The sequence below is a fragment of the Thamnophis sirtalis genome, unplaced genomic scaffold (genome assembly GCF_051295495.1).
Source record: "Thamnophis sirtalis isolate CommonGarterSnake01/CBP01778 unplaced genomic scaffold, rThaSir2_p1.2 scaffold_11, whole genome shotgun sequence".
In the NCBI taxonomy this organism is placed as follows: domain Eukaryota; kingdom Metazoa; phylum Chordata; class Lepidosauria; order Squamata; family Natricidae; genus Thamnophis; species Thamnophis sirtalis.
The window spans coordinates 37711802-37734152 of NW_028261391.1; the positions used below are offsets into that span (position 1 = coordinate 37711802).

Below are 22351 nucleotides of genomic sequence, written 5' to 3' on the forward strand. Positions count from 1 at the left end.
CCGGGCTGTGACCACGCGCGGCGATTCCGCTCACTCCCTTGGCCGCCCGGTGGGCCCTCCCCGCCATTGTAGGAGGCCGCGCCCTGCCCCAAGCGGTCAGGCCGGTAGCGAGAAGCTTGGCTCCCGTCCGGTGGCTCTGAGCGGCGTGGTGGCTGCGGGTTCTTCCTGGAGGAGCGGAGACCTGGCTGGATCGCAGGAAGGGCAGGGGGATCGCAGCTTCCTCTTCGGGTAGGAGGGGGGAAAAACCCACACCACATAAATACACACTAAGCAATATTCAGGCCCGGGGGCTGAAGGGTTTGGCGGAGTCTCTCCCTTTACGCGCGCCCGGGAGGAAGTGGGGTCGTGGGCCCGCTGAAGGGGGAAGGGGCTGCTTTTCCCTTGAGGGCGGGCAGGTGGGCGAGAAAGCGGGATGGGTGGGGTGAGGAGGGGGGTCTGCAGGAGTTCCTCAGCCGGCCCCCCTCGCGGCTGCTGCTCTCTCCTCTCGGAACTGAAAGGCTCCGGCTGGTGTACTTTTCCTTACTTCTTGCGCATTTTATTACCACAGACCGTGTAGGCGAATAGTTTAGCTCCTACTTATAAAGGAGCTGTTCATAAACTCGCGTGTCTCTTTTCTCATTCTTTAACCCCTAGAAGCCAACAGAAAAACCTTTGTGGCCTTTGGAGGCTGCTCCTCTGAGAAGGGCAAAGATGGTCCCGGACCAGGCCCGTTGGGCGGGTTAGGTTCTTTCTCCCTTGTCCCCGGAAGCAGGTGGCGCAGAGTAGTTGTAGCTCGCGGGCAAAATGAGCGCTATTGTAATGGTACTGTAAGGAAGAGGCGCCGCTGCTCCGTGTCGCTTACCTGCCCTTTTTCTATGGGAGAATACCTAGAGGACGAATGCAGGTGAGCGTTTTTTGTTATTTCCTGCTCTGCTCTTTGTTGTCAGGTTTTTGAGGAAGTGTAAAAACCCCTGGTAGTTGGGAGGTATCAGAAAGAATATTCCTCTCCATATCTGTTCCTGTGGAACAATGGCAAGAAATGGATTATTACATTCTTGTCCTTCTCTTGATTTTCTCATCTTTGAAACAAAATGCAAAACTATTTGATCCAGTAGAGTACCGGTAGTTCTAATTTCTTAAGAATTGGAAGGCAGTGACCTTCAGTCTTTTTGTGTCCACACCTGATCTTAGAATATTTGTGAACATACTTAAAATGGGAGCGTCATAGTTGTACTCTTTCTTTCAGGTGATTACATTGGGTATGATGTTTTTAGATCCTGATCACCCTAGAGGAGGGTGTGTTGGAATGAGAAAAAGGCTTCATCTGCCTTCTTCCTCTTTTTTTGGTTCACTGACAGGAGTTCAAGATGTTGAAATAAATTTAAGGATGATATGTCATTATTTGTTCAAAGAGAGGAGCAAATATTTGCTTGTGCAATTCCATCCTGATATCTTAAAATATTTATTTAAAACTTAGTTGATAATATTTTAATTTAGCTGTTATTTAACCTTTATTTAATTTTTAGAGTACTGTTAAAAATTAAACAATGAATAGTTCATTAAAAATTGTTTTTAGTTGCAAACAATTTTACTTAAACTTACAAATACAATATATTATATAAGTCTTACGTCCTTTGTAAGCTAAATAAATAAGGTAGAGAATTATTTGAATATCAATAGAACATTTTGACTGACAGATCATAGACCAGAAATAAGTCTTTCCTAGCCCTGTGTTACAATAATAATAACCTGTTTTACTACTGCAGCTTTCTGACTTGGAAAGTTCCTGCAAGCAAATGCTGTAGAAATAGATTCTTATATGGGCTAGACTATGTGGTCTCCCATGTTTCCTCTAGTTGTTACATTCCTGAATATTATGATTTGATATTGTACAAAGGTGTCCAAATGATTGCTTATACATTATACAGAATCACTATTGTTTAAATCATAATTGGCTAGCTCATATAATATGCATTCGACTGTATGAGTGAGTGATCAGTGGTGTAATAATTAAATAATTGCACTTTTAATGTCTTGTGATTATTGGATTTATGCACTGGTTTATTTGGTTTTAACTGAGCATGTTATTGAGGATGAGATGGTTAGATAGTATCGATGCAGTGGGCAGACTCCAGGAGACATTGGGGGATGCTGGGGGGGGGGGGAGCTACATTGTGCTGTGGTCCATGGGGTCGCAAAGAGTCAGATACGATTTAGCGACTGAACAACAATTATGTCATTTGAATCCAGCCATTACAAATAATTCAATAAACCATAGTCAGACAAACATGATGTATGACTTGGACCTGTGAGCATGTATGAATGCGTATTAGAGAGGAAGTATGTATGAAAGGACTAAATGGCAGAATCCTAGAGTACTGAAGCACAACTGAAAATCAGTTTTCATGGCTACTATTTTAAAAAATGGGTCAACTTTGTTTTGCTATGCATTTATATTTTTCGTATCTGTATCTATCACAAAGGTATTTTTCAATTGTCTTTTGAAAAGTACCTTTATGATAATCATGACCTGGATAATTGAGATTCTCTGTAGACATATCTGTATCTGTTATATGATGTCATCATTGTTGTATGATGTGGCTCAACTCTAGACCTAGAAAGAAAAAAAGGTCCTTTGGATTCTGTGCAACTATTCAGCATGAAAATCTTATGTGAATAAAGATATATGTGAATTAGCAGAAACAAATTTAATTTCTGACTGCACTACTTTTGGTTTTTTAATGTCTGAATATTTGTAGAAGTATAAAACTGAAAACCACAGTTGTATATTTGCATGGTTAGCCAATATAATAACAATGTAAGTAATAATGTTGACCACAAATTTTTGAAAACTTTATTTTGTGTAATATTCCAATGTATAATTGAATGCATTTTGTTCCCTTGGAATGTATTATTCTGCTCTAAGTACGGTACTCAAATTCTAAATAACCCTTATAGGGTTACTTATTGTGGCTTTGTTCATGTTTATATTGCTTCTGTATTTATACCTTAATGTTATGCCTACAACACTATGTAAGCATAAATAGCTTGTAGATCTCAGGAAAAATATAGTTGATTTTCAAACATTGATGAATAGTTATATATTTGATAATAACTTTAGTATTTATTTGCCACTCAGAGTTGATTTGAATGGGATGGACAACATATAATTAATAAATAAACTTCCTTCCATCATCCTTCTTTGGTGTGTTATTTATTGCCATAAGCCAGCAATTTTGGGTAGCATAATATTTCTATCTTTTTGAGGGGGTTTTGCAGCTAGGTCAAAAAGAGTGAATGACTCTGATGAATATATTAAGTATTTTGTAGAGGAAACATTACCTTCAAATTGCTGCAAATATTTGTTGCAAAAGAAAGAATGAAACTAATCATGAAACTGAAGATTTTTGAGGGTTAAGGTGCTGATCTAGAAATCATGAGAATGTTAGTTCTAGTCCTGCCTTAGCCATCAAAGCTGGCTGGCTGATTTGGATGAGGCATACTTACTCAGACCCACTCAAACCCACTTCACAGAGTTGTTGTTTTAGGAAAAATAGTTATTAATTGTTCATCTATTGATGGCTTGTCTTTTATTTGTACACTCTGCAGTTACATCAGGAAGTCAGTAGAAACAGTTTTGATATGCTGTTTGTGAAGTGGCCTTCCCTCCTACTAATAACTGAATTATAATAAACTAAACAAATCAATTCCAAAACATTTTGGAATATTTTATAATATTCTATCCCAGTGAAATAAATGGGGCCTAACTGACATTACGTACCAGTTGCCATCTTTCCAGAGATGAGTACAGTTACAGCATGTAAGTCCAAATCAATTTGACAGTTTATGCTTTAAAAAAAAATCCATGGACAGATAGTATATTGTCATATTGTCATTGTACATCATGTATACAACAAAATTGGTTAGAAGACAGTAGAAGATAAAGGGGAAATTAGAGTTAAGCAAATGGAACACTTTTTTATTTTCTATTTCATTAAAAAAAACACTTTGGAATAAGCAGTACACAAGCTATATTATATACAATTAATAATTGCAAATGGTGCTCCTCTGTATTTTCATGCATATATATAATTTATTTTTATTTGCAATTAAATGGAACATAATTAAACTTGTTTTAATCAATTGTCATAAGTATTTAAAAGTAAAGGAAACCATGGCCGTGAGAAAAACAAAGAAAATTATTTCACAGCTGTACTCTCTCCTAAAAATAGCTAATAATACTAAGTCCTATATTTATTTGCTTTCAACTACTAGCAGCCTATACAGTAATGTTGAACTGATTAAAATGTAAGGTACTTAATGTTGATTATTAATTAACTAATTAATGATGGATTCCATGTTTGCAAATTAGTCCGCTTGCTAAAATTTATTTCTAACAAACCCCCCACCCTCACCCCAATTTTCAGATTTGTGGCGAGGGGGGGGGAAATTGGAGTCACCCAACATGCATGTTCCCAGCCACAGTTGAACAAGATGTTTTCTTGTTTCTTTTTTCAGCTCTCATACCATAAACAAGTGCTCTTTTTGTGGTCCATTTGGCATCATATTTTTGCATTTTTATGATGAAATATATATTAAATAAAGTGTCTTTCAACAAACCCAAAACAAAGTTGTATATTGATTAATTGTGGGGTGTTTGGTGCTCTCTGAGCTTGCCTGTTTTTTTGCACACATTTCATTACCCAAACTAGCTCAGATGATGTTATCTAGTTTGGGTAATGAAACATCTGCAAGAAAACAAGCAAGCTCAGAGAGCACCAAGAATTCCTCATGTCAACCCTGAGCTACAAATATTCTCCTTTATATTGATTAGTTGATAAAAATAGGAGCAATGATTCAATATTTGCTAATTCAGTGTTTGTTTTTATAGTACAAAACTACCATGAATATTGGGAATTGTTGAAAATTAACGAATCTGTTTGGAATAGAGGACAAAACCAGTCAGATATAGCTAAACTGTACCCCAGACCTCCATCAGTGATTTGAAGTTCAGCAATGTGTGGAGAGCTATGAGTTCTTATCCTTGTAGTAGGTCATTTTTTATATTCTAAATTGCACCTGGATGATGATAGAAAGACCAAGGTGTAATTACTAACAACCAGTTCTGTTAGAAGTCAAGCCATAATTTTTTGCAGTGTTTAGATTTCCCAAATAGCTAGTCTCGGAACTCTAAATAAAGGAGGCAATTGCTTCATCTAAAATAAAATTTTGCCATTCATTACAGTACAATACCCTTTGCTGACCCTCTGAGTCAGGAGAGGAGCATTTATTGGAGTTTCAAATGCCAGGAAGAAATAGTTGATATACTGCTTCATCAATTAGAACTTGGCATAGTTCTGTAATTTTTAATTACACATGGAGCATAATGAGCAAAGTTTGATCAATGGGGAAAAGCATTAGGATTTAATTTCAGCTGGATTATTTACATCATTTTCTTTGATCCAAATAGTTAAGATGAAGTAGATTTTGTGAACAACATTACAAACCTTTGTAAAGTGAAATTCTTGTGGTACCTTGGTAAGTGAACAGCTGGATTTTTTTTTGAGCTACTGAGAAAAAACAGCTTTATATATCTAATGTTTTATAGTGTAAGTAGCTCCTTGCCTGTTTGAAAGCTTTACCTTGGCACTCTTCCTGAAGAATGTTCTTGATTTTTTGGCAGTAACAATGTATGTGTGAGGGTGTGGAGTTACTATCCTTTTCCATTGCTCTGCTGGGTTGTTTTTTTGCTATGTGGAGGCAATGTTTCCCTTTGTTTGAAACACTTGTATAACAAGCCATCAGCTTTATGATAGTGTACCTAGGTTAAGTACTAATTATCTACTGTCTGGAGCCATTATAACGAGCTCATATTTATCTTTGGTCTTCTAAAAATATTGTCTTTTCAAACATGAGCAAGAAAATCTTTGGCTTTAGATTTAACTGAAATTTTATCAAAATAAAAGACCCAATTCCAAGGCACACAATAAGAACAATATTCAGTAGGAAAACTAAGTTAATTAATTATCAGATCATTTATTTCCAACTTGTGAATATTAGTAAATAATTTATGGTATTGTAGAAGGGTTCTGAAACATTTTTTCCTATTTACTACATTAAGTATTGAACTTATTTTAAACTTTCTTTAAAATGAGCGGCAGTGGGATTAGGGATGTACAGTGCATTGGCTCCAAAGCTGAAAAAGGGGCTTGTTGCTTGCGGCCCATAGTCACACAGCTAGCTTTCATGGCTAAGGTGGAACTAGAACTCATGGTCTCCAACTTTATTGATATGAGGATGGGTGCATATGCCATATGGTTTAGTGCCTCCATTAGTAAGCTTTGCCTTTTCCTAGATTGCGTGGTAGTTGTATGATCTCAGGAAATACTCATTTGAATTAAGGAAATACCAACAGAGACTAATTCTAAAGCACCTTGTCTGATCCAATCTACTCTTCCTTTTCTTGGAACTCTAGCCTTCCATGAGAAACCAGAAAAATGCATTTTCTTTAGGGAGTTACCATATTTTTCGGAGTATAAGACACACCGGAGTATAAGATGCACCAAGATTTTGAAGAGGTAAATTAAAAAAAAATTTTTTTTGCACTCTGCAGACCTCCTAAAACCCTCTGCATGCCTCATTTTTTGTGAAAAAAATGCAGCATGCAGAGAGTTTGAGTGTGTTCCTGAGGCTAGCCCCCACCCATGAGCAAAAAACAACATTTTTTTTGCGAAAATGGGCCTGGTTTTTTTGCCAAAAAGAGGGCATGCATGGCCTTTAGGAGGCTTGTAGAGTGCTCCTGGGGGGTGGGAAATGAGCAAAAAATGACCTGTTTGTCACTCGTTTTTGCCCTCCCCCAGCCCCTAGGAGCATTTTGCAGGCCTCCCAAACCCTCTGCATGTCCTTTTTTGTGAAGGGGGCAGAGTTTTAGGAAACAAAAAATGCTGTATTCAGTGTATAAGAGCACCCAGATGTTCACCCTCTTTTTTTGAGGGGGGGAGGTGCTTCTTATACTCTGAAAATAAGGTATTCATAGACTGCTATATGTGTCTTTACCCCCCGAAGCACTTTGACTCTAAAGTACAGAGATGTAAGTAAGATGTATTCTTAGAATGAGTTCAAAGAAGTATTTATTCCTTACATTTCTGTCTTGATTTTTCACCAGTAGCTGAAGGCTTTGTTGATTGCATTCCTTTCACCCAATTTTCATGGTCAGGAATATTTTGAAATACATAACTGTGAAGAGCTTGGATATTTATTTAATTTATCTGCCACCCATCTTACGATTCTAGGCTACTAGTGCATGTCTGAAGTAATTCCAGTAACAATTAAGCATGGTTATTCCTATGTTAGCTATGGTAAAGAAATGATTTAGGAAATTTTGTCTTTTCTTTTCATTACTATCTGATATAAGGATAGGACAAGTTAGATTGTGCAATTTTCCTATGCTAAATCAGGAGAAGAGAACTCTTTATATCGTGTTTTCCTGAAAATAAGACAGGGTCTTATTTTCTTTTAAATCCCGAAATAAGCACTTGGCCTTATTTTCGGGGAGGTCTTATTTTTGAGGTGCAGGAGGCGGCAAGCGTGGTCACCTCATGGCTGTGGTGTGTTGCAGTATTTTGGGGGAGGGATTATTTTGGAGGGAGAGCTTATTTTAGCGCATGTACTCAAAAACCCGATTGGGCTTATTATCTGAGGAGGTCTTATTTTGGGAGAAACAGGGAAGTATATTGGCTAATTAAGTTTATTCCTATCTCATCCACTCCTCCAAGGTGTCAATTTATTTATTTAGAAAATTAATTTGGTTGTTTATCTTAAGCAACTGGATATCTATCACACAGTACATTTTAAAAGGTACTTTAATTAAAAACCAATATAGGAATACATAGAATACAGTTAAACATAACAAAATGCTACAACTAAGGTTTCCATAAAGAACTAACAATACAAACACATATATCAGGCTGCACTGTTATGTTAGCCCTAATGCTTGGAGGAAGAGCTATGACTTTCCTGACGGTATATATGGTAATAGAAAATATACTGTATTAAATTTCATTTTAGATATGTTTATATAAACTTGATCATATTCAGGTAGGATTATATTATGTCACTATATTTGGCTCACATTTAATATGCAACATGAACAACACTTCAACCTAGATTTGATTAGAACATCTTTTACTTTAATGTTTTAATAAATTAGTATAAATTGTATGTGTTGTATTGAGCTATTTATCTCCTTGAAGATAAACTATTTTTACACTAAAATTGATATGTCCAATGTTATGTGAATGTGTTATTTATAATCGGAAACCATATTGCTTATTGGGCTTTGAAAGGACCAATTTGAATGGGTCAGCTTTTCTTTATGAGGAATAAAAATGATTTCATTTTGATTGTATGTTGATTCTTTATTTAAGATGTTTTAATTTTATATATATATAAAATATGCCTTATAAAAATCTCACTACAGATAAATGCCACTAGTTTTCTAAGTTTATGTTAGTATGTGGGGAGACATAGGCAGAGAAACCAACAAAAGGAAAACAGCTGTGGGGAGCAAGAGAATTTCTACAAGGTATGAATCAAACAAATAAGGTAGAACCAGCAGGATGGTGGGCATTCTCATTTTGAATTATTCTCCTCAAAGTAAGCAAGCTCCCCCTATCCCAATTTGATTTATATACTTCTTCCCTTATTCTGTGTTTACTATCATGCACATTTGAAGCCACAGTGTTAAATGGTTACTAGTCTTTCTGTGAAATTTAAAATTTCTACTGGAGTCTGGAAACAAAAACATTACCTGAATTCCTGGATTCTCATCCTCTGGAATGCTAACTTTAGTTGGAATTTCCCTGATAGAAATGCACTGGAGGCTGAAAGCTTTGTTGTCCTTACAACAGAGTTGTAACTGGTACAAGGAGACACAGTTACGGCTGACTCAGAATTGCTGTGCTTAGTTTAAGATTTTCATAAAGTTAATGATTATTGAGAATGATATCATTTAATAATAGAGGGAAATTATGTAATTATGGCCTTGGCATAATTTACAAGCTGAGTATAGTCTTAAATCTGAAAAAGACTGCCTTCCCCTGAAAAATCCTGGGATATTGCTGAGTGTAGACTTAAGATATTGATTTGTGGTGTGCTTGGCCTTCATGTGGCAGCTCCCGATTGTGTAGGGCCTTCTTCCTAAGACCGTACTTGCTTCTTGTCGAAATTTCATGCAATTTTCTCATAATATTGTGAAAGGCAGGCACATGAAAGAAGACTCGAACTGCACCTGTGTAAAAGAAGGACCCTTCTAGTGGGTCCTACTTCCATGCCAATACAGTTGGGACCTTCTTTTGCACATCTGCATTTTTCAAAGTAGGCGTATGAAAAAGACCCTAGCTGCACCAGTACATAAGAAGAACCCTTCTTGCTGGCTGTTTCTGACCTGGCTAGTACACAGACACCTTGGCCAGGGTGTGAATGGAGGCTCTGTCTGGAATGCAACAGAAATCTCGGCACCAACAGAAAGAAGGCAATGTGAAGAGGCCCCAGCTGATATAGTAGTGCACCAGGTAGCAGTCTGCAGGACTGGATAATAGAGGTACTGATGTCAGTAAGTAGGAGAGCAGTCAGGAAGCTGTTATAAATGTCAGTGGGCCAAGTGGACCTGAATTTCATTCATATGACTGCAGGAGAGCTGCAACCGCTGAAACTTTGAGGATTGGTCATAAATCCCTTGCTTCCAATGTCACAATTTTGAACAGTTGCTGAAGAATTGAGCAGTAAGCGAGGACACTGTACCTATTATAATAATTTATATTTTGTATAAGTTTAATGAAATAGCAGTATTAACTTTCTGATATTGGGAATGCAAAGTGAAAGTTGTATCAAGTTCTTACATTTTGTGCTTTTCTTCTTAAAGAATTGTTATCACTTTTTTTTTTAAAGTCTCACCAGCCTTAATAACAAAGAAACATCTTTTGAGATTGAAACCAAAATGCCTTTTACTGTACGTACTTCAAACTCTATTAACTGACTTTGATCCTGTTCATTTGCAGGTTCATGAGGGATGAAATTGCTAAATGGACTTAATCTTTTTTTTAATTGAAAGACCTTCTTTTCAGATATGTTAAAAGCAAGGGTATAGGGGAATCAAGAATTGTTAGTTTACTTGATTAGATTTCAGCAAGGTGAGCTTTTCAGTTGATATATATATATGAGTGTGTGTGTGTGTGTGTTGCATTTGTGCTGATAAATAAATAAAGGGAGACTATCAGCACAAATGCAACACAAATGTAACAAAGGCAACAGTAAAAATAATGGCTTTCTGTCGTGATAGTCTCTTGTGACGAGCTGATAGACAGAGAAAGAAAGCAGTATGCTTCCTCCCATATTTGGGCATACCAGGGGTTGTGACATGACATAACATACATACATACATACATACATACATACATACATACATGATTTTTACAACCCCTGGTAAGCCCCAATTATGGGAGGAAGCTAACTGCTTCCATCATCTGTCAATCGGCTCGTCACAAGAGTCCATCACGACAGAAACCCAATATTTTTACTGTTGCCTTTGTTATATTTGTGTGTTTTTTTATTTGTGCTGATAAATAAATAAAGGGAGACTAGTATAGATCTATTTCAAGCTATTTAGCTCTCATCCCAGTAAGGGTATGGCTAGCTGATGAGAGCTAAATAGCTTGAAATAGATCTATACTAGTCTCCCTTTATTTATTTATCAGCACAAATTAAAAAAAACATTATATATATATATATATATATATATATATATAGATAGATAGATAGATAGATAGATAGATAGATAGATAGATAGATGATAGATAGATAGATAGGTAGGTAGGTAGGTAGGTAGGTAGGTAGGTAGGTAGGGAGGGAGGGAGGGAGGGAGGGAGGGAGGGAGGGAGAGAGAGAGAGAGAGAGAGAGAGAGGTAGGTAGGTAGGTAGGTAGGGGGACTTTCCTGGAATTGATCTCTTGCTCCTGTTTATTTATTTATTTGGAGAGCTTTTGTGATGCTTCAGTCATTAGTCACTGCATTTCTGATTTTGAAAACACCTAGCTATCTCTTTTTGAAGTTCTGCTTGCTTAGCTGGAAAATGTAATAATGCCTTCTTTTGGTTTTACATGGAATATTTCTGAGTTGCTGTTTTGTGAAATTATCTATTTTCTATTTATAATATTGGACAGTAAAATGTATATTGTCAAACTGAATTATCTATCATGACATTGGGATGTATGATTCAACAGTAATAAATATCAAATTTGTTCAGTATTTTTTTAAAATTAATATGGGATAAGAATAAATGTTTGAATGCACTAAAGAATCTGGTGACAAAGTTTTTGCTGTTTAATTTCAGAGTATTGTCTAGTCATTAATTATGTCTGACAACGGAGAGCTTGAAGACAAGCCACCAGCTCCACCTGTTCGGATGAGCAGTACTATCTTCAGTTCAGGAGGAAAAGATCCTTTATCTGCTAATCATAGCTTGAAACCTCTACCTTCGGTACCAGAAGAGAGAAAGCCTAGGAACAAAATCATCTCCATTTTCTCCAGCACTGAAAAAGGTAAAATGTTGCAGTTGTTTGATTGTATAATATTATTCCATTTGAATTTCATTGCACCATTGTGCTTCTGGGAGACACAAATATAGCAAATAAACTTTTATAGTGCATTTGGATCTATAAAAATTACGTATGATACATATATTCATGGAGGTGAATGTATGGGTTCATACCGTGTTTCCCCAAAAATACGACAGGGTCTTATATTTTTTTGTCCCACGAAATATGGCCTTGGGCTTATTAAAGGGGAGGGCTTATTGTTTTTGGGTTGCCAGGCAGCTGCTCCCTTGCGACCGGGCTCCCAAAGCACCGGGCACAGACTTAGGATCGAATGGCTGTGTTGTGCTGTTGCAACAGCAACACTGCAGCCATGAGGTGACCATGCTCGTGAGCAGCTGCCCGGCAACCCCTCTTTCCAGCTGGGCACAGCGCCGCTGTCTGACCTAGCGGTACCTGGAAAGCACCAAGCAATGTGAGCACCTGTTTGCCACTTCCCGCAGCTCGGTGCCTTCAGAATGCCCCTAGGTGAGTGAATGGGGCTCTGCATGGCTGGAGAGGGGGGGTGCACAAGCGGCTTTTCCGCTCCCCGCTCGCGTGACTCGCAGGCTCACAATGCCTTTGGCTAACTCTACAGTACCTGCAGAGCCAGGGAATCTCTGCTGCTGCTGCCACACACCGTTTGGTTTTTTTTTGTTTTTGCGGCTTTCAAAGCACAGAGGACGGATGCCACTCTGGAGAACACTCTATGGTAGCGTACAACCATAGAGCATACTCCCAGAGCGGTATCCTACCTCCATGCTTTGGAAGCCGCAATGGAAGACAGATGCCGCTGTGGGAGTACGCTCTATGGTTGTATGCTCTGCAGCCCACAACCATAGAGCGTACTCACAGATCGGCATCCGTCCTCCGTGCTTTGAAAGCCACAAAAAAAAACCCCTCAAGCGGCAGGCGGCGCCAGCAGCGAAGATGCCCTGGCTCTGCATGTAGAGTTAGCCAAGTGAGCCTGCGAGTTGCTCAAGCAGGGAGAGAAAAGCTGCTCGTGCACCCCTCCTCCAGCCCTGCAGAGCCCCATTCACTCATCTAGAGGCATTCCGAAGGCGCCAAGCTGTGGGAGTCAGAGGGCAGTGAACAGGTGCTCGCATTGCTTGGTGCCTTCCGGGTACCGCTAGGTCAGTCAGTAGTGCTGTGCCCGGCTGGAAAGGGGGTTGCCAGGTGGCTGCTCGCGAGCATGGTCACTTCATGGTTGCTGTGTTGCTGCTGCGACAGTGCAACACAGCCATTCGACCCTGAGGCTGTGCCTGGCTCTTCGGGAGCCTGATCGCAGGAGAGCAGCTGCCTGGCAACCCCCCCTCTTGAGCTGGGCACAGCGCCGCTGACTGACCTAGTGGTATCCCAAAAGCACCAAGCAACAGGAGCGCCTTTGCCCCCAACTCGTTCCTGCAGCTTGGTGCCTTTGAGATACCGCTAGGTCGGCGAGCAGTGCTCTGCCTGGCCGGAGGGGCGGGATTGTCCAGGGGGCTTGTTTTTGGGAGGGGGATAATATTTGTGCCCACCCAAAATATGTGGCAAGGCTTTAGTTTCAGGACAGGTCGTATTTTCAGGGAAACACGGTAATACACTGTTTAAGTATTTAACAGGAAAACAATCATTTTATAAAGTTTAAAATTGATTTAAATTAGCTTGGAAGATAAACTGAGAGTGAGAATCTGTGAATGACTGGTTGGGAAGCAACTCCAAGCCTGCAAGTTGCAGTAGATTTGGGTACACTGCAGCCAGTCTGAACCTCCCCCGAGTAGCTGGGTGGGAAACAGGCCCAAGGCCAATGTGACCCTGGCAGGGCGGGATTGGTGGGAGAAATATGTTGTGGGGCGCTGCTGCAGTTTCCCTGCAAGCTATCATAAGTGAATGACTTCAGGAGCACTGAAGCGGCCATAACTTTAAAACTAGGTCGTAAGAAGCTTTTGGGGAGGAGGTGTCTATCATAACTTTGAATGGTCACTAATCAACTGGTGATACGTCCAAGATTATCTGTAATATTATATTAGTGAAATTGTTGATATTTGGTATTTTCCAAGTGAAACTTTAAAAGAAAAATTGGATTATGCTCCAAAAATAATACTTATTTCTGTTATACAGAAGTGAGCAATTCAGTGTATGTTTCAGTGTATCAGTATAACAATATTAATGGCTAAATAGGTCCTGTTTTTGTTTTTTAGGTTTTCTTAGAGTGATAATGAACAAGGAATTTGTAGTTTAAAAGTACAAAAATATATCTCCAGTTGTCTTCTGGTACATTTTGGAAAAGTGGGTGCATTTCAGATCCCCTTTCAGATCATGCTGCAGGCCTATGGAAGCATGCCTTTTTTGTCACTGCCTCTAGCCTCTGAAATAGCTCAGTTTCTTCAGTTGTTCTTTATAGGCTAGTTTCTAGTCCCCTATCATTGTCCTTGCCCATCTCTTAATCCTTCTTAAGGGTTAAGCCTAATCTAGACTCAATACTTAGAATATGATCAATACAAAATAAAGTGGAACTATTTATTCCAAAATTTGGAAACTATTTCTTTTGATGGAGCCCAAAATGCTTTATGTCTTTGTGTAGGGAATGTATATGACTGCTGATTTCATATAGAAAGTCTAAAATGCTCATAACAATCCACAAAAATAAATATAATGAAATCTTCGTCAATAAAACAATAGAAGTGTGTAGAGAATGAAGATAATAAATTGGTGAACATCATCAGTAGAGCATTTGAAATAGATAGAAATTATTTCAGTAGTGTTAGATGACATATTCATGGCAAATTTGTTAAAAGCTTCATGTTCTCCCAAGGTTTTCTAATCTTTTGCAAACAGGAATCCTTGAAGCCCTCATATAAATTGCTTCATTTGCCAATAAGGATTCCCAAGTCATGTGGCTGGAAAAGTTAAAGTTGCCTTGGTGAGGTGCTTTGTTGATACAGATTGAAATCTTAATGTACATGATTGTTCTGCGAGTATACTATTGTCCGTGGATTTTTCCCTAGTCTGAGCTAAACTGTCTCTCAGCAATGGCTATTTGAAATATTGGAAGTCTTCTTATTTATGATATTAGTAATATTTGTCGAAAAGCAATAAGGGGCTAGAAGATTATTTACATGGTGTATTGGTTTCAGTTCCTTTTTCTTCCATGTTGTTGCCCTGGTCATCAAGAGTTTATGGGGTTACACCCCTGAGGGGAAAATGCTCAGTAATTCTGGACCATTTCTGACATTTAACAGACACTTCAACATCTTTAATTATTGGGCATAACCACTTTTGTTTGTAGCCAGTAAGCATCACTGTTTTAATAATGGAGACTTTTCTTTCATCACTCAGTTTGTAAACAGTTTTCAGTAAGTGCTTGCAGATTTTTACAAAGAGAGAGCTGTTGCTTTCCAGGTTTGCTAAACCTGGATCTTACATGACCAAACCTGTCCATTGCCATCTCTCTTTCTCTTTCTCTCTTTCTCTTTCTCTCTCTCTCTCCCTCCCTCCCTCCCTCCCTCCCTCCCTCCCTCCCTCCCTCCCTCTCTCTCTCTCTCAGATTCTACTCAACAAACTAATAGCTTCTATCAGGAGTTCAGGTGACATTGGTTGCTTTTTTATGCTAGCTTTGTTTTTTGAGCTATTGAAAATATTTTGAAGCAAAATATTTTGATTCATAGATATTAGAATTAAAAGTGTGTTCATTTATGACAGCTGAAATTTGATTTGATGTCTGGTTCAAGACTTTCTGAATATTAGGACAGTGGAACAGTTCTAGATTTAGTGATTTTCTGTTTTAGATGTTACTGACAGATTTATTAAAACTTCAAAATAGTTGAACTTCAGAAAGGATGACTCCATTTTAAAACTAAATGTGCTTTCTTTTCCTTATAGGGAGTAGGAAAAAGGAAAAAGAGAGACCTGAAATCTCTCCTCCATCAGATTTTGAACATACTATTCATGTTGGCTTTGATGCAGTTACTGGGGAATTCACTGTAAGTATATTAAACTTGTCTCTACGCAGTGTGCACTGGGATACTGCCAGTGTGAAATTAATGCTTAAAACATCTTACCTTTTTGTTACAAAAGTTTTTATATAGTTCAGAACTAAAACATTTCAGTAAATACTTCTTCCTCTTCTCCAAAGATTAGTCATGTACTCGGTACCTTTATGCAAGTAGAATATTCTAAGGAGCTTTATCGCTTGAGAAGATATGATATAATAAATTCTGTCCTTCAGTGTTAAAATATATGAATTTGTATTCCCCCCTCTTTGCCCCTCCCCCCAGGGAATGCCGGAGCAGTGGGCTAGGCTGCTACAGACGTCAAACATCACAAAATTAGAACAGAAAAAAAATCCCCAGGCTGTATTAGATGTTTTGAAATTCTATGATTCTAAAGACACAGCAAAACAGAAATATTTGAGTTTTTCTGCTACAGGTATGTCTTTGGGTTAACTCATGGGGCACTTTAAACTCATTAGGTATAAATGAGGAAATCTATGTGTAACAGCTTTCTAGCATTTTGGAAATAATTAGGAAGTGAGTGTTTCAGAAAATGAACGTGGCGTATGTCTGCAATTTTTTAATTTAGCTGTATCTTTTGCCAGAACTGTGCAGCTGTTTTGGAGAGATGGTTTTAGTAATTGGCATATGAATTATTACCCATTTAAAGAATTGGAAGGGCATTTGAGAAAGAAGAGACCAATTGCTGATGTGAGTTTGTTTTTATTTAAAGTAGGGATCTCTGCCCGTCTAAAAATTAAAGTTACTAGCTCCATGCATGTTTTAAGGATGAGTTAAGTCTATGATTAGAATTGTAATGGACCTTAGACATCATCTAGACAAGTTTCCTGCTCAGTGTACATTCCACTCTATGGTTCACTGATTATCCAGGCTTTGAATATCTCCAGTGAAGGAGAACTCACTACTTCATGCTGCAACTTGTACGGTCAGGAAATGTCTTTAAAGATCTAACCTAAACCTTCTTTCTTGGAGTTTTAATCTATTAGTTCTGGTCTGATTCTGATTCTAGGGCAATAGAGAATAGTTTACTTTCTTTTTTTGTGTAATAACTCCTCAGTTATTTGAAGACTGCTACCATACCTCTGTTCAGCCCTTTATTCTGTATGCTAAACATACTGAGATCTAACTTTTAGAAACAGTACATGATTTGCAGATCAAGTTCCCCCTTTCAATTAATGAAGGTACAACAGCCCAAAATGCACTTCATTAAATATAAACTTGATTTGAAGGACAATTAAGATTTACTTTTTAATTGTGCATAAAATATTAAATACTTTTAATTCCCTTGGAGACTAAAGGGAATAGTACTGGTATCCATGAAATGGAAACAATATGAATTCCTGTTTGATTTCTTCAGGCAACAGTTGCTAGATACTTTGTTGTAATAGTGCAAGAGAGAGAATATGAGTTTCATTCCTCATCTTTCATATGTTTTGCTTCTTTAGAAAATAGTTGGATCAAGTAGGGCTTTTTTTTAATTGCAAGTTCATTATACTGGAATAAAACTAAAAGCTAGACTTGTCTCCTTATTTCAATTAGTTCAGAACTCTCTTTGGAACACGGTGTGTATCAACTCACTACATTTTATGGGTGTTGTCATTGCTACATTAATATTTTAATTTTTTTGTTCACTTTTTTTTTCTAGATAAGGATGGATTTCTTTCAGGAGCAATAGCAGTAAGTACATTCACATTATATTTCCTTTCATGTCATTGAAATCCTGTTGTTGTACAGTAATTTTAATGGGCTTCAGATATTCTGTGTTTCAACCTATTCAGTTACCAGAAAGATAATTTCATTCATTTTAATCAGAGGTTCAGTTCATCAGTAGTGCTTTCAAGATCATTTGAAGAGAAACTGTTTTTTATATGTTAAAGTTTCACAAATTAATTCAACTAAACCAAAAGAAAAGTGGGATCTCTTCTATAAGTTAATTTTTTGTAGAGAGGTACGAATAGTGTTTTGCCTTGTTGTCTCATACAAAGGTCAATGGAATGGCAGAGAGACATAGGAAAAAGGAAAGATATGTGGTTTCTTGATAAGTGGCAATATCAGCTTTCAGTATGATGACTTAAGTTCCTCTTTCAGATTTCAGTTGCCATTCATATTTTGGAGTTCAATTTCTATGGCAGCTTATATATGTAATAACCCCTTTGTTTATAAGTCCTTATTGGACGTTAATTTTGATATATAGATTGCATAGTTTAAATATATGTATGTTGAGTTCTGTGTTTACTCTACCCAGGCATGAAATGTAACAATAATACTGTGCCTGCTTGGTTATAAACATTTAATATGGGAATAATAAATGAAATATTGCACTCTAATATAAAGGTAGTACTTGACTTACAACTATTCATTTATAAACCATTCAGAGTTATAGCAGAATTGAAAAATCTTACTTATGACCAGTTCTTACACTTAAGACCATGACATCACCACAGGTCATGTGATCAGAATTCAGGCACTTGGCAAACTGCACATATATTTACAACAGTTGCAGAGTCCTGAGACCAAGTAATCACTATTTGTGATCTTCCCAGCCAGCTTCCGGCAAAGTTAATGGGGGAAGTTGGATTCGCTTAATGAGCTCATTATTCTTTTAACAACTGCTGTGATTCAGTTAACAACGGTGGCAAAAACCCCATAAATTTGGACATGACTCAAAATTGTGATTATAAGTTGAAGACTACATGCAGTGTTTTCAACTATGTATACTTTTTATAATGAACTAATATTAAGTAGGCCTCATAAATAAGTAAATCTTGTATAGTTCAGTTCATTTATTTTCCACATTTTTTAAATCTCTAATTTATAGCTTAATGCTAAAAGGTCAGAGCCTTCAACAGCAGCTGAAGAGGAAGAGGAGGATGAAGTGGCTCCTCCAGTTATTGCTCCAAGACCAGATCATACAAAATCGGTGAGATTTTATTTCATTTTCACTACTTAATGCATAGCAGAGCTTTTTGCAGTTTTTCTGCAATCTGAGGAAGTATAGTTCAAATCTCTATTAAAACAAATGGTCTTGGTTGCTTAGATCTGTTGCTTTTAGCCACAATTCTTTTGTAATGTTATTGTTCACTGTGATATACAGTAGATAAACTATTAAGTACTTTATGGGAAAGGTTCATAATTAGTATTGATTAATGAGGCCTACTTCTTGCATGTAGTTGCCATCTTAACAGGTCTGTTTCTGTTTTAAAACCAGTATTTTAGCTTCTGAAAAGTTCTTATCTCTTGTCTCTTAGCAACTTAATTTTCTTCTGTTTTGGTCAGCACTCCCCATCTGAATTAGGTATCAGAAAAGTGATTTGATTTTGTTAGTGTATTTGGCTGCTAAGGGCAAAACATGACTTGAATAATTGCCTCCATATTTATAGAGGATGATAGACAGGCTATCCTCAATTTACAACCATTTCTTTAATGACAGTCCAGAGTTACAGCAGCCTTAGGAAAAGTGATTGTTTAACCATCTTTGAAGTTATAACTATTGAATCATCCTCGTAGTAACATGATTGTAATTCAAGCATTTGACAATTGGCCCACATGTACAATGGTTGCAGTGTCTTGTAGTCATGTAATTGTGATTTGTGACCTTCCCAGCCAGTTCCCGAAAAGCAAAGTCAGTTAGGGAAGTTGAATTTGCTTAACAATCACGAAATTCACTTTAGGACAGCTGTAAAAATGATTGTAAAATCGGGTCCAGTCATTTAATGACTCATTTAATGACTTCATTGCTGAGTGACCAAAATTTCAGTCCCAGTTGTAAGTTGAGGACTACTATAGTAATGTTACAGTACACCAGATAATGCAGACCAATCCTTCTTTATTCTCATAAAGATAAAGACATATTAGAATCAAGCTGAACTCATGGTCACTGTGTGGAGAAATCCATGCAGCTTTCTTTCAAACAATGTAGAAGTGATTTGGTCTTCTGGGCTAATTGTCAACTTCCTAGTTTGATGGTTGCCCTAGTTTTATCTTTCATATACGGTAGAATCATAGAGCACATTTAGAGACTAAAATCTGTTTTGGATTAAATTACATGACCCTTTCTTGGGAAAAAAATTAAGGCTCCGTTTTTATAATCATTATAGACCAAACTTTAGTGTTAATCAGCAAATTCAATTAGTTACATTGCTATACAATGGTGGCTATAAATATATATGGCAGTTGAACTTGAAAATAAATCAGATGTTAAAATACTATGAGATTACAACCATAATCTTGTTTGTTAAGGTTTATACACGATCAGTAATAGATCCCATTCCAGCACCATCTGGTGATCTAAGTGACAATGCTAAATTAGCTGATAAACAGAAAAAGAAAAACAAGATGACAGATGAAGAGATCACAGAAAGATTACGTAAGTAGGAATTTGATAGTCATAAAAATAAGACATTAATTATCTCAAAACCATATATGCTGCATAGTATTTATGAGTCTGATTTATTCCTAGTAACCACATGAATGCATCCATGTAATTTTCTGGGCAATTTTTTGGCCCTGCTCCTTCTGGGATGTTATTTTAGATACCCCAGACAGTACTTAGTTTTTTTGAGATCAAACAACAGATTTTGTGACAACAATAAACTTCATTTGTGAAAATGGTTATTTCCTTAGCATAGACGTCTCCCTTCATTGTCAATTGTATTGTGAATAAAACCTATTTTTTGAATGTTGCATATTTTCTTAAAAATATATTTGTAAAACCACACAATCCAGGCAGTGTTTGAATTGGGGGCTGCACTGGACTCCATAAAACTTGCTAAACAATGTAAAGTAGGCAGTGCAGTATGTCTTTGCTTTTGCATATTGAAATAAGAACTTTTTTCCTTAATCCATCTCCTGACAATCTGGTTTCAGAACTTCATTATTAGAAATGGCAAGTTGATAATCTTAATTAAAGTTACTTGGTACTGTGGAATTTTATTACCTTCATTTCCCAGTGACTACCCATCCTCCCAAGATAATTTTTCTCAGTGAAATTAACAATGGAAAAATTGCGATCTGTTTTCTGAGATACAGTTGTTCATTAAATGAGATAAGAAATGACTTTCTAATGTTTTGCAGAAAAATATGTGAGACTGCAGATGATTTGTAGGTTGTCTGCATACTTTATACAGGATGAATTCAATAACCACTGTATTGAGAAAGCAGAATTAGTGCTATTAAAGGAAGTTGTCCTGTCTTTGAATTACCTTTGTGTTCTAGAGATAAAGAGCTGCATTGGTACAATTTAGAAATAGTGTTTTATATGAAACAGGAATGTTGATAGAAATATATCCTTCCTCTTTTCATTAAACATAGAAATGTTGAATACAAAGCAATATAAGAGAAAATATTGACTTCTAATGACAAGTCACTATTGTTTGTGTTACTGCTTTGGATCTGATACTATCTTTTTTTAGTTTACTTATAGTGTTATAATTTCCTTTTAGGAACAATTGTTAGTATAGGAGATCCCAAGAAAAAATATACCAGATATGAAAAAATAGGACAGGGGTAAGTATTCCTAACTAACCTATGCATAATTAATTTAATTAAATTGAATGTTGTTATTTTAGCATACATATGTGTTGGTATGAGTGTATATCAGCATATAAATCAAACCATACATTCAACAAAATATACTGTATTTTCCAGCATATAACCTTTTCCCCTCAAAAAAGAGGTTGAAAATCTGACTGCATCTTATAACTGAATACTTTTTGCCTCCCAAAACTCCACCCCCTTCACCAAAATGGTGATGCACAGCTTTTAGGAGGCTTTCAGAAAGCTCCTGGGGGCTGGGGAGGGCAGAAATGAGTTTTTGCCTCCCCTCGTCCCCCCCCCCCCTGCACTCTAGAAGCCTCCTAAAGGCTATTCATGCCCCCCTTTTCCGCCCAAAACGGGCCATTTTGGGGTGTGTGTGTTGCAGAGTGCATTATTTTTTAAATTTGCCTCTTCAAAACATTAGTGCATCTTATACTTCGAAAAATATGGTAAACCATAAAACAATTATTAATGTGCTGTACTATTTACAATATATGTAATGAAAAACGAATCTGTGACCAAGAATTCCAAGCATGAGCTTTTTCTCCCTCCTGTGGAAGAGAATAGAGTTTATTCTAAGCCCAAATATGCAGGCTATACATTTTGTCCAGATGGTTTTATTATTTCTTTCTTTTGTAAAATGAAAGATTGAGTTTTTTCTGTTATTTTGTGTACCTATTGATCTTATTGTCTGTTAGTTTATGATTTAATCCCACTCCATTTGTCTTTAAAATACAATGATATTCTCCAGGAAATACAAAGCTTTGCCTGTTCATGCACATGCATGTTAAATACCTGAAATGTTACAACTAATTGCAAATTTGGTTTTCTTAGGGCTTCTGGTACCGTTTTCATTGCAGTAGATGTTGCGACAGGACAGGAGGTAAGAACAGATTCAAAGTTGATACTCATTTGGATATGCTGTGGAACGTATTGGTGAAAATTTATAAAATACAATGAAACTTAAGAAGATAAACTGGGATCTACTAATAAATTTCTGTCTTGTTTAGAATAGCTAAGGAAGACTCTCCAGTTCTGTTTCAGCCACAATAATTAGGAGTAAATTATATCGCATAAAATTATTGAATCTTAATAATTATGAGAGTGATTTAGATCATCAGGGTTCATAGCTCATGAAAAAAAGTTGATAACTACCATAGCTGCGACTTGTGAATATCAAGGTTCTATTAAAACCTTGGTTAATAGAACCAAGGTT

General features: G+C 37.0%; 1 protein-coding gene across 1 annotated transcript in view; it reads left to right on the plus strand.

The window, feature by feature from the left end:
* The window catches only part of PAK2 (p21 (RAC1) activated kinase 2), a 41687-nt gene continuing 19336 nt past the window's right edge, over window positions 1-22351 (plus strand). Inside the window, exons 1-9 of the mRNA XM_014072928.2 lie at window positions 1-228; window positions 11368-11575; window positions 15470-15570; window positions 15865-16015; window positions 17246-17277; window positions 18419-18520; window positions 19840-19966; window positions 21042-21105; window positions 21970-22018. Coding sequence (XP_013928403.1) covers window positions 11389-11575; window positions 15470-15570; window positions 15865-16015; window positions 17246-17277; window positions 18419-18520; window positions 19840-19966; window positions 21042-21105; window positions 21970-22018 — 813 coding nt within the window. The 5' untranslated portion in view covers window positions 1-228; window positions 11368-11388. The remainder of the gene's footprint in view (window positions 229-11367; window positions 11576-15469; window positions 15571-15864; window positions 16016-17245; window positions 17278-18418; window positions 18521-19839; window positions 19967-21041; window positions 21106-21969; window positions 22019-22351) is intronic.